A 12,702-nucleotide genomic window follows, 5' to 3' on the forward strand; every position below is an offset into this window, starting at 1 on the left:
CTCGAGTCCGAGTGCGAGCATCTCGGTGTTTGTGGAGGTTTACTACTGTCGTCGTGAGAAACATCAGCTCGCGGCGTTGCCCGGATAAGTTTTCCCGGTGGTGTGAAGCGACTGCTTTTATCGCCTAGATCGCCGGAGAGGCAAAGGTGGGCGACAGGGTCCCTGAGGTTCGACCAACAGGGACTGGGATAAGCGTAGGAGTATTCTTCAATTTCGCGGGTATGCTGGCCGTGCCGTTGGCATGTATCGCTTGTACGGAATCCGCGAAACCCGAGCTCGTGGTAGAGACAGCAGTGAAAGGTGTGGTACGGCACATCACCGTAAAAGCACACGGTTCGTTTATCCGATTTTAGCCATACAGATCTTTGTGTTTGACGCGGCCGTGAGGCCGGCGGTGGAATATACGACGGCGCGCCGTAACGCGTTACGGTTGCGGATTTCCGTAAGATGCGGTGACTGCATGAACGGCCGCGAAGCCGGCACGGCGTACGTCACGGAAGAACGTCGTAAAGGGACAACGCCAACGGGAATTCCAGAAACAAAGGTTCGCTACATTTCTCCTGCGGCATCTGCAACCGGCACTTAGGCAGGCGTTTGGCTCGCGGGGAACACCTTTTGCAGTTCCTCGAGTAGTACTTCACGGTTAATCACGCGGAAGCAGCTGTGATAGTTACCGTTGTGGTAGAATTGCGAGGGGGTACAGGGAAAATTTTCATGCAGCCACCCACCGGTGGTAATGATCTCGCGTCGCTGCCAGCGCTTGTTTCATGTTCAGTGCCTCATTCAAAACTGTTCAATGGTCGTTGGTGTATTGCGAAGGAGCCCAACGAAAATGCCGCTTCTTACACCTCTCATCAGAGCTCGCTCCTTGTTTTCTTCGGTGGCCTGTAGGCCGGTCCGCAAATGTTCGCAACCGCAGGACACCTACGAAGAAGCTGGCAACACTCGTTCAGTACATGAATTGGAGTCTTTAGAGATCATGGGTACCTAGACGTGAAAAGCGATTGGCGAAAAGGTCTCTCTATTCTTTGCAGGACTGTCGTGACGTAAGGGCCGCCGCGTCGTTCACGAATCATTTGTTGGCAGTTCCTTCCAGACAAAAGTACAAACTCTGGCGGCGCTTGTCCGCCGACCAGCCGTTGTACCAAGCCACTCGCTCGAACTGCTCGATCCAACCTTCGACGTCCTCGATTGCGCCGCTATCGAACGAGGCAGGCCTACGGGGTGCGGCGAGCCAGTATACAGTCACAAACCCGAACGCTTCGGTTTCCTGTGATTGTAATATCACGACAACATATCTCGCCTGCATAATTTTGTGATCTCCGGGCAGGTGGCTTCATTCCGGTGCGTGGCCTTGCAGACATCGGTCTGTGCGGAAGCCGTGATCTTTGAAGAAGACACGCTTTGATTTGCGGGTGTCACCATAAAGTACGTTAACCGGCGTTTTACCGACCAAATTTTATTGATGATACTTAGGGCTTTAAAAACCGTAAGGTACAATAGCGTTTAGCAGATGTGAACTAGTGGTCGCAGCCTTGCAAGATCCTACTGCCAAGCACATGCGTTAGTGTTCTCCTTCTCTTTCCTTGCTTCGTGATGATATTGGTTGTAATGATTCCACGCTTTCGCTTACGCTGGTATTGAAAATCCGGACGTAACACCCAAGGCGGCTAAACCAAACAATGTGCGTCGTCAGTAACATTTTTGGGAGCATTGAGAGTCCAGGAGTTTCTGGAGACGCACTGTAGCGTTAGGCAACTGGAGGATATACAAAAAGGTATACCCAAGTGATAATGCCCGATAGCTCTGATAATGCCCGATAAATAATGCAAATCCACTTTTTACAAAGTCACCAATCTTGAACATACGAAATAAATATATACGCAACCTATTATATGTTTTGTTGATGCACAGCAACAAAAATTATACTCTTGAAAATCACTTCACATTTGCGTCTCAGCGAGTGCTATGCTTACTATCGCTCGGAATAAATGCTTGACTATCGGCGCGAAAACACATTTAATCAGTGAAAGATGCTGTGACTTTCTTACATATGAGACAGCAGAAACGTTTAAACGTTGTCAGCGGTCAGCTCCAGCTAATCAGGCCTTGCCAACTATCGTTAGTTATTCAATAAGGTAACCCGCCGTGGTGGCTCAGTGGCTAGGGCGTTGCGCTGCTGAGCACGAGGTTGCGGGTTCGATTCCCGGCCGCGGTGGCCGCTTTTCTGATGGCGGCGAAAAGCAAAAACGCCCGTGTGTACGAGATTTCGGCGCACGTTAAAGATCCCCGGGTGGTCAAAATTAATCCGGAGCCCTCCACTACGGTGCGCCTCATCGCCTGTGTTGCGTCGGCGCGTTAAACCCTACAATCAATCAATATCCAATAAGGTAGAAATACGACTAGTATTTTCGATCTCCCCCGCACGGGGCACCTTGAGTATTCATGGTGACGGTACTGGCGATACCGCGGACCCCGAGCCCCCAAACATAAGCTGGATCCAACCGTGGCGATGTGTTTATAGGTGGAGGGTTAGAAACCACGAACGGTGGCCGTCGGAGCCCAGGTCAAGCTCCGGCGGATGGGCTCCCTGTCTGTTCACCAGGCAGGGAGCTCCGGGACCTCTTTGGCTACCAGGGTACGGTCAAAGAAGAAAGTACCCCCGTCTCCCTGCTTTCCAATGTATCATATGGCATTTTCCAAACCCCCCCCCAAACGTGATCGGCCCCCGAAAAGGGGCCGCACCGAAGCTTCATTCCCACCCTTGCCAACAATTGCATCCCAAAAGCCAGATAACTATCCGCGCTTCTTAATTGTTGAATCTCTTGACAGTTCAAATCCTATCTCCTCCCAGTCAGTGTTCCTTATCACCAAATTCCTTGAAGGCATCCTTGGCAAGTCTTTCAAAGCCAAGAAACTGAGAACCGGCGAAGTCCTGGTCGAGGTGAACACTCACCAGCAAGCCACAAGCCTCCTTACCCAGAATCGCATGGCAGATCTGGACATCAGAGTCACACCCCACCGTAGCCTCAATGGCTCTCAGGGTGTGATTTCTGAGCCAGATCTGATAAATGAGACAGAAGCCGATCTGCTCGAAGGTCTGAAAGGCGAGGGCGTGACGGCAGTGAGGCGCATCACCATGCGGCGAGATAATAAGCAAATCATGACAAAGCATATAATCTTAACATTTGACCGTTCCTCACTCCCTGAATCCATCAAAGCAGGTTTCATTCATTGTTCTGTCCGGCCGTACATCCCGAACCCGCGGCGCTGTTTCAAGTGCCAACGGTTTGGGCATGGCACCACCTCCTGTCGTGGAAAAACAACGTGTCCGAAATGTTCATCGCAAGATCATGAGACAGATAACTGCCAGGCTGAACAATTAATGTGCAGCAACTGTCATGGACCTCATGCTGCGTACTCCCGCACGTGTGAAATGTTCCAGAAAGAAAAAAAGATAATCAACATCAAGGTAACAGAAAACATCACTTTCCCAGAGGCGCGGAAGAGGTTCGCCTCTTTCCCTCTGGGGAGGTACGCCGACGCAGCTCGCCGGGGGGCGGAGCGGCGTCTGGTTTCTGCGGGGACCCAGTACCGCGAGTCGGACTTGGTCCCGCGTCCGCCCCCCCCTGGGTTGCCTCAGGCAGCCCAACCTGCCTCCGCACCGCTCGCTGAGCCAGCAGCGGCTGTGGGGGCAACCACGTCTGGTGGAAGCGATGTTGCATCCTCCACTTCCACTCCAGCGTCCCAAGCCACAGGCGAGGGCGCAGAGGAGATGGACTTGGGGGAGCCAGCGGCAGCTCCCACCCCCACCGCACCGCCTGCGCCATCCGAGGCATTCCTTAAACCCTCGGTGGTTGTGGGTCAGTCAAAGCGCGCCCAAAAGGGTGCGCGGTCCACGGGGCCTGATCAGTCAGGCAATCCGAGGACATCAGACGACGAAACGGATGTCCGACCGTTCTTGTCTGCGGTGCACCGCAAGGAACGTGTCCCGACGCCAAAGCCTCCTGACAAGCCCAAAAAGACGAGAGTCACAGCCCCGAAAGACGACACATAAACATACACACTCCAGTAGCTCTCACACTAAATAATGGGAAGAGAAAACATAATTCAATGGAACTGCAGAGGCCTCCTTAAAAATCTTGACGATGTATATGAAATACTGCATGCTAATCAGCCAAGTGTAATGTGTGTCCAGGAAACACATCTGAATTCTAAGCACACAAATTTCTTGAATAGTTACCTGGCATACAGAAAGGACAGGGTTGGCTGCACACACTCTTCTGGCGGTGTGGCCATAATCGCCCGCAAATCCTTAGCATGCCACCCTGTCACCTTGAACACCGTCCTTGAGGCTGTAGCAATACGCTTAATAATATTTAATAGGTTGATAACGGTATGCTCCATATACATTCCTCCTGATGTTTCACTTTTAAGCTCTGACTTCGAGGCGCTGGTTGACCAGCTGCCCGAACCATACATCCTGATAGGCGACCTTAATGCTCACAACACTCTTTGGGGCTCTTCTCGCACGGATGCCCGAGGTCGCCTTATAGAAAAATTCCTTACATCTTCAGGAGCATGCCTTTTCAACAATAAACAGCCTACATACCATAACATAGGACACAACACATACTCATGTCTTGACTTGGCGATTGGCTCCGCAGTTCTCTTTCCTCTTGTCGAGTGGGGAGTGGGAACTGACCCATATGGCAGTGACCACTTCCCCACCTCACTCACATACATAGGCAAAGGCCCAAGCAGTCCATCTTCCCATAATAGGTTCAATGAAGCACGAGCTAACTGGAATACATTTACAGAGACATCCAAACTACACCACACATCCATAGGACACCTACACGTTGAAGAAGCTACCCAACTCCTCACGGCGCACATCCTCGACGCCGCCGAAAAGTCCATTCCCCACGCCTCTGGAGCCCCGCGCAACCAGCGGAGGCCGTGGTGGAATGAGGACTGTAGGCGGGCGCGAGAGGCCCAGAACAAGGCGTGGGGTATCCTTCGTCGGTACCCCACGTCGGGTAACCTCATTTTGTTCAAACGGGCCAAGGCGTTCGGCAAACGTGTTCGCCGTGAGGCAAAACGAGAGAGTTGGCGCACCTTCCTTACATCCATTAACTCATACACAGATGCACACAAGGTATGGACAAGAATACGCAAACTTAAAGGACAACATACACATAGCCTGCCCCTGGTCAGTACAACAGGGGACACACTCGAAGACCAGGCTAACACTCTTGCACAACACTTTCAACACGTTTCCAGCTCTGCACACTACACAAACACTTTCCTGAAACATAAAAATACTTGTGAAAAAAAGTCCCTACATGACAATAACAGGTCAAAATCTGGTTACAATTCTGAATTTACACTCTATGAGTTGAGGGCTGCACTGAGCACGTGTAAACCTTCAGCTCCCGGCGCAGATAACATTACATACACCATGATACAACACCTACACCCGGACACTCTTGAAACACTCCTACACCTATACAACAACATATGGCTTTCGGGGCACATCCCAAAATCTTGGAGGGAGGCTATTGTAGTGGCGTTCCTGAAGGAGGGTAAGGACCCTTCTTCTCCCGCCAGTTATCGACCCATCGCCCTCACAAGCTGCCTGGGCAAGCTTCTCGAGAAGATGATCAACAGGAGACTTGTGTACTTCTTAGAGTTCAATGGTCTTCTCGAGAGCTGCCAGGCCGGCTTCAGGGTGGGGCGATCCACAAACGACCAACTCGTCGCCCTTGAGTCGTATATCAAGGATGCGTTTGTCCATAAGCAGTTTTGTGCTACGGTGTTTTTTGATCTCGAGAAAGCCTACGATACCGCTTGGCGATACGGGATACTTTCCGACCTAAAAGCCTTCGGTGTCTCGGGAAATATGTTTAATACACTTCGTAGCTACCTGGCGGAGCGAACCTTTCGTGTGAGAGTTGGCACTGCCCTTTCAAATGTTTTCCTGCAGGAAAACGGCGTGCCTCAAGGCGGCGTTTTGAGCTGCACATTGTTCATTGTCAAGATGAGCTCACTTCGAAAGGCGTTGCCACGAACCATTTCCTGTACAATATATGTAGATGATGTGCAAATATCTTTTAAATCATGCAATATGTCAATCTGCGAACGCCAAGTCCAGCTTGGTGTCAACAAACTAGCAGGCTGGGCAGATCAGAACGGTTTTAAGCTGAACCCAGTCAAGAGCACTTGTGTGTGTTTTCCAAAAGGCGTGGGATCAGGCCAGATCCAGACATCAAACTGAATGGTGTCTCGATTCCGGTCAAAAAAGAACACAAGTTCCTTGGTGTAATTCTTGATGAAAAACTTTCCTTTATTTCTCATATGAAACAACTAAAACAAAAATGTCTTAAAACAATGAATATCCTGAAGGTTCTCTCCCATCATTCGTATGGTTCTGACAAAGAACTCCTACTACGGCTCTATACTGCTTTGGTTGGGTCTCGTTTGGACTATGGCAGTGTGGTATATGGGTCGGCGAGTAAAACAGCATTGCGAATGCTTGACCCAGTACTACACTTGGGGCTACGGCTTGCGTCGGGTGCTTTTCGCACTAGCCCTGTCGAGAGTCTATATGTTGAATGTAATAAGTGGAGCCTTGAGAACCAGCGAACGTACATGGACTTGCTGTATGCTTTTAAAATTTCATCTCAGAATAACCACCCTTTTTATCCTGTCCTTAACGATACATCCACATCTGTGCTGTTTGTAAATCGCCCGTCCATTACTCCGCCTTTTTCACTTCGAGCGAGAGAGCGAGCCTCGGATCTGAGTGCTTCGTTTTTAGACGTGTACAGGTCATCCTCTTTAAACATTTTACCGCCTTGGCAAGTTCGCCCGGTGTCCTGTGACCTTTCTTTTATAAAGCTTGACAAAAATCGGGTACCGCGAGCTGCAATACTTCAGCACTTTCTTTCTTTGCAGTTCAAATACCCACGTGCTGAATTCTACAGTGACGCTTCTAAAACCTCCACTATGGTGTCGTGCGCTGCTCATGGTCCAAATTTCAATGCAGCCAGAACCATGAGCGTGCACACAACAATTTTTTCAGCAGAGGCGTACGGAATTTTACTGATTGTACGACATATCCTTGAAAATCAAATTCCCAATTCTATCATCTACACAGATTCTTTGAGTGTTGTTCGCGCATTATCATCGCATAAACCCCCCAAAAACCACATAATTAATCTTGTATTCAACACTATCATGTCGGTGTATGCGGAGAAGCATCGGCTGCTCCTCTGCTGGGTCCCAGGACACGCTGGGATCGCTGGGAACGAGTTGGCGGACGAGAGGGCCGGTGCTGCTGCACTCAGGAACACTGTCGACATAACAAGCGTACCATATACAGACCTCAAGCCTCACATAAAACAGCACCTGCGCAGAACATGGCAAACACACTGGGACGAACAGACAGACAACAAACTACACGTAATAAAGCCACACTTGGGACGGTACACAACTGACTCACACAACAGACACACAGAAGTCGCCTTGGCAAGGCTACGGATAGGGCACACCCATGCGACGCACTCGTATCTGCTGACGGGATCTCCTAGACCCCAGTGCGGCAGGTGCGGAGAGGCCCTATCCGTACTGCACATACTAATAACATGCAAGGCACTTCACACAACACGACACAAACACTTCAGAGAACTCTACAGACAACATATTCCCCTACATCCATCTCAGTTTCTGGGTGACGATGCCATGTTTTCCGTTAAACGTGTGTGTGAGTACTTGTCAGATGTGAATTTTTTAAATCTCATTTCCTATCACGCATAATCAAATCTGGCCCTATACACCAGCCATCACCATTGCCGTTAATTGATTTTATTGTTGTTTTGGCTTTAGTAGCCACTATTTTATTTTAGATACTTTTGTTTGGCGCTCTTTGCCCTAGCTGGCCTTGCGCCAAAAAACTCTAACCATCATCATCATCATTTTCGATCTCGTTTGACGCAAAGCACTGGTTTCCAGATAAAGTGGTGGCTCATTAAAAACCCATATTTCACGCTATTTTGACTTGGACCAAATACCAACAATATAACTTGCACTATACTATGGCTCACGCATATAAAGGACTGAATTTTTTTTCAGCAAAGAAACTCGCAGGGGCAAAACTCTGTGGGCGTCACCACAGATCTTGCTTATTCGTGGACACCACAGATTAGACGGGTTATTTTTTACTGCCCACCCCCCAACAAACGATGGCGCCGAAATTAACTACAATAGGTTGAGAACCGCGGAAGCCCCTCAGTATGCGATCCTTTGTTCAAGGGCGCTTGCATTGTGTTTTCAGGTAGAGATAAAGAGGCTCGTGACTCCCTTGAGGCTGCGCTTATCGCAACAGCAGACAAGAAGTTCATCACCTTTCCCTTGTTATCAAGAGCAAACTGGGAAGTTGACTGCCTCAACGTCAGTCAATAATGGCGTCACACGTGAATAGTACTTGACCTATGTTATTTCACTTGGCGACCGCACGCTCGTTATCACTCCAAATTATTAGACTAATATTTTTTCCCATTTCAATAAAGCTCTGCTACCAGTAGAACACGTCATATTTGTTCCCGCCCTGTTTTGTTTTTTTACCATTGGTGTCATCGTTGATTGATTGATTGTAGGTTTTAACGCGCCGACGCAACACAGGCGATGAGGCGCGTGCCGTAGTTGGGGGGGGGGGGGGGGGCTCGGGATTAATTTTGACCACCTGGGGATGTTTAACGTGCGCCGAAATCTCGTAAACCCAGGCGTTTCTACTTTTCGCCTCCATCAGAAAACCGGTCGCAGCGGTCGGGGATCGAACCCGCGTCCTCGTGCTCAGCAGCGCAACGCCTTAGCCACTGAGCAACCGCGGCGGCTAATTGTGTCATCGTGTAGGTTTGCCAGCTCACCCCTGTTTCCCTGTCACTTACTGCAATGAAGGCATTTGCACAGGGCCATAATTTGTTACCTTCACTGGATGGAACTATCAATGGAGTAAAGAAGAGAACGAAACTGTTAAGAGTGTCTTTTCTATCATACGCGCTGGTGATGGACTAATCTGGGCATTTTTATTCAGTACCTGCTGAGATTTCTCATGCGCTTTAGGAGCGTGCGTGAGTTGAGACTATTTAGGATTTTTTATCATCAGGTTAGCTGAAGGTCATGCCGACGAAAGATGTTCGCATCTCAAGGTGCTTCCGGACTTCATCCTTCATCGCAGTCACACCAACAAAGTTGGCTGCAATAGTATCACTTCTTGTGTTCAAGCGACAGGGCATGTGGTAGAAATGAGCGGGATGAAGTCGAGAAATCAGACTCCCTTTTTAGTTGTTATGTGCCGCACATATATTTTAATTAGTCGATCAGGCCTCCGGACATAACCGGGTGCTCTGGGCGCAAAACTCCCTTCGGTGTGCCAAAGGACGACATCGTAAAATTGCTCAACTCCTAGGCGAGGGTCACAGGAACTGAGACACTGTTGAGTACAGTTTGCACACAGATGATCGGGGGAATGCTGGCAACTTTTTTTAACCAAATACGTCAGGTTCGCACGCAAATTTCGCCCAGTGCATGTAACATTAACTTGTCACTGGGAGTCATCCACTGTTTATTGGCGATGTGCAATCTTAAATGGCCTGTTCAGGGTACACCACCGCCAGCATGTCTCGCCAGACCAGGCCACGCCTGCGGTGTTCCCATCCCATCACTGCAGAAACCAGTGCAACCGTTGATTGATTGTAGCGTTTAACGCGCCGACGCAGCGCAGGCGATGAGGCGCGCCGTAGTGGAGGGCTGCGGATTAATTTTGACCACGTGTGTATGTTTAACGTGCGTCGAAATCTCGTACAGACGGGCGTTTTTGCTTTTCGTCTCCATCACAAAAGCGGCCGCCGCGGTCGGGAATCGAGCCCGCGACCTCGTGCTCAACAGCGCAACGTTTTTGCCACTGAGCCACCGCGGCGGTTCCAGTGCTACTGTAAAGTTGGCTCTTTTACCCGGCAAAGTGAAAGCATGAGTGCGAACCTCGCATGTGACAGTTGTGGTGCAGCAAGTGCGAGCGTCGGTGCGGCGCCTTTGCGTATGATGTTATGTCCACAGACTTGATATCAGGTTTGCGATGTGTGAAATTGGTCGAGAAACTGGGCCTAGAGCTCGTCTTCGTAGAAGTACCAGAAGTCATGAGCCTGCGCTCTCGTTTTTGACAATAACAAAAGAATCGTTCTGCTGCCAGAGAACGGTATTTTTAATTGTGTCTTGTGAATGAGTAACATGCAGCACCTAGTGTTTCAGCAAACACGACATGGCTGTATGGAGTCCACACGTATGTGTCCAGAATTACATAGTTCTGCACCAAACATAGCACTCATTTGACTGGGCATTCTGAGAGTACGCGGTCCTTAATGGACGCACTTTAGTCAGAGTCTCTGTATATAGTAAAACGTGTGTGTGAAAATAGGTTCGCATAAAAAGTAATTAAGGAGAACACGGTGCTCATTTGTTTCTTCAACTGCAGGGGCACAAAGATGTAAAGGTAGCTTCATAATTTCAAGTTATTTCTTACCATCTGTCAGCTTAACTGAAATATAACGTTTGAACCTAAAACAGAGCCCATGTTCTGTTTCGTTTCCTTGAAAACAGTCGAGGTATAAGTCCCAAGTAATAAGTGAAATGCACTTGATTAGATATAGAATTACAAACATCAAACAAGTGTATTAATGGTTTTCCTACAAGCCATGGCGTGCGCCGGATTGATGTATTGCACTACGCATATGAGGGTTCCTAAAAATGCCGCAGAACAAGAACGGCTGTGATCCAATGAACAAAGCTCAGTTTTGCAGTTTTACACCGTGGTCTAAGAAGAGTAGGCGCTTCAAGACCAAAGGAAAATCCTGGTAGAATGTCCAGGTTTAGAAATCCATACACTGATGATTCGTATGCATGCGGTCATTCTCTGCCGCCAAAGAAGGGGCTTCCATATCCCGAAGCGTTTATACGACGTGGAAGGATTTTGGTAGGTAAATGCCGAATGTTTCAGGAAATAAAGGTGAGCTTTTATTGAAGAGTTCAGACACATCGTAAAAATCGTACTCGCATGAGGAAAAAACGTTTCCAAATACCTTTTCAATGAGTTCCGACAGGTTCCCAGATAGGAAGCTAGGAGGAGGCCCGGGAATTCCACGGTCCTTGAAGAAATTGAGTCTTCGCTTTCGCTGCCTATAACAAGAGTAATATCTCAGTTTTGTCGAATCCCCACTTCCTCGCGTTTAATTTCTTAACGTGAGGCATGCAGAGCCTCACTGTCGAATCTTAACACTCATGTTGTAAGATAGGGAAATGCACTGAGCACTTAGCATCCTTCGTAAACAAAACCCGTAGGCTCAAATGCACGCAACGACCTAGCATAATCGCAGCGTGAACAACACATTTTGTTCCCAATTCTTTTTTGTGGGTTATCGAGTTGGACGTTACCACCCGTAGAAACAAACGCCGTTTACGGACAAACGAGGGGAGTAAACCCTCATCAAACATGCTGCAATCTATTACCGTCTGTGGAAGCTGTTGGGAAGCATAAAATACTCACATGTAAAACCACACGACGAGGGAAATAACCGCGCTAATCACAATGCTTTGAAACATGGTTTATACAGCGAAACGACTTGCTCCTTATGCGGAAGCTCCTCACGTGCTCACATTTAGGGCAACTGGTCTTCTTTGCACTCCCTACGATTACAACGGGGAATAGCCCCGTCGTAACAACACATTATCAACATATCTTCAAGTGCCTCACGCTTGTCCGCTATGAAAAAGCTGATTAGATAAGGGCAGTGCAGCCCTCCAGATAGGCACCGAGCGCCTAACGACAGAAAGGTTGTTTCAACAAAACGGTGGTCTTTTTTTTTGAAAGCTGGAATGTTAGAAATTCGCTGTTCAAATAAAGCCTTACATGAGTGCTTCCTGTGGAATAGGTCGGAAGAGAATGGATATACCCATTGCTGCGTATGAGGCAATGAAACTTCGGACCTATTCGATAGTCAATGTTGAGGGAAGCATCGAGACAACAATACCGGCATGCTACAGAAAGAGTATTCTTACGTTCGCTGAATTTTCCAGGCTGATGATCCCGCATGCTGTTATCCCCCCTTCATAATTTGTCTTCTCTTTAGGTGTATAGTGTTTGTGTCAGAGAGAAGCTGCTTTAAAAATCCAGATGGGAGCTCTATATGTACTTCCGTCGAGGTGTGGAAAATTCTGTTTTGAAGAGAAAGGGACAATTATCTCCGTAATTTACTCATAACTTGGAATAATATTTTCACTGGAGACGATAGTGACGTTCATGGTTAGTGCTCCTCGATGCCAACGCCGCCGTACGGCGGACGTGCGGGAATCGAGACACCCTATCCTTGGTGGCAAAAGAGCCGTACCGCCCGTGTAAAGTAGGAGCACATTACACGGAACGCTATCGTAGTTCATTTTTGGTCTCGTTGATGGCGCTGTTTTGTCGCAGAGTATGGACAAACACTCCCAAAGGAGTTTTGAGCATCCAGCATTGTACACTATACCATATCGTATAGGTGTGCCAACAGATTCCAGATTTCCCCCTACTTCCCAACCCCACATTAGAGCAATGGAGCTCTTCCCTGGCTAGTCCACACACAGACACCCAGCCCCACCTGGTGACCGCAC

General features: G+C 48.6%; 1 protein-coding gene across 2 annotated transcripts in view; it reads right to left on the reverse strand.

Moving 5' to 3' along the window:
• LOC144138775 (cytochrome P450 3A14-like) overlaps positions 1-11,738 on the reverse strand; it is a 77,869-nt gene extending 66,131 nt beyond the window's left edge. For both annotated transcript variants that reach the window (XM_077671237.1, XM_077671236.1), the window contains exons 1-2: positions 11,600-11,738; positions 11,136-11,232 (exon numbers count right to left, since the gene is read on the reverse strand). In XM_077671237.1, the coding sequence (XP_077527363.1) occupies positions 11,136-11,232; positions 11,600-11,655 (153 nt within the window). In that variant the 5' untranslated portion in view covers positions 11,656-11,738. The remainder of the gene's footprint in view (positions 1-11,135; positions 11,233-11,599) is intronic.
• Between the last annotated feature and the right edge of the window lie 964 nt (positions 11,739-12,702).

This window comes from Haemaphysalis longicornis, unplaced genomic scaffold, assembly GCF_048455015.1.
Source record: "Haemaphysalis longicornis isolate Haplotype H1 unplaced genomic scaffold, Haemaphysalis longicornis Haplotype H1 scaffold_5, whole genome shotgun sequence".
NCBI classification, from domain to species: domain Eukaryota; kingdom Metazoa; phylum Arthropoda; class Arachnida; order Ixodida; family Ixodidae; genus Haemaphysalis; species Haemaphysalis longicornis.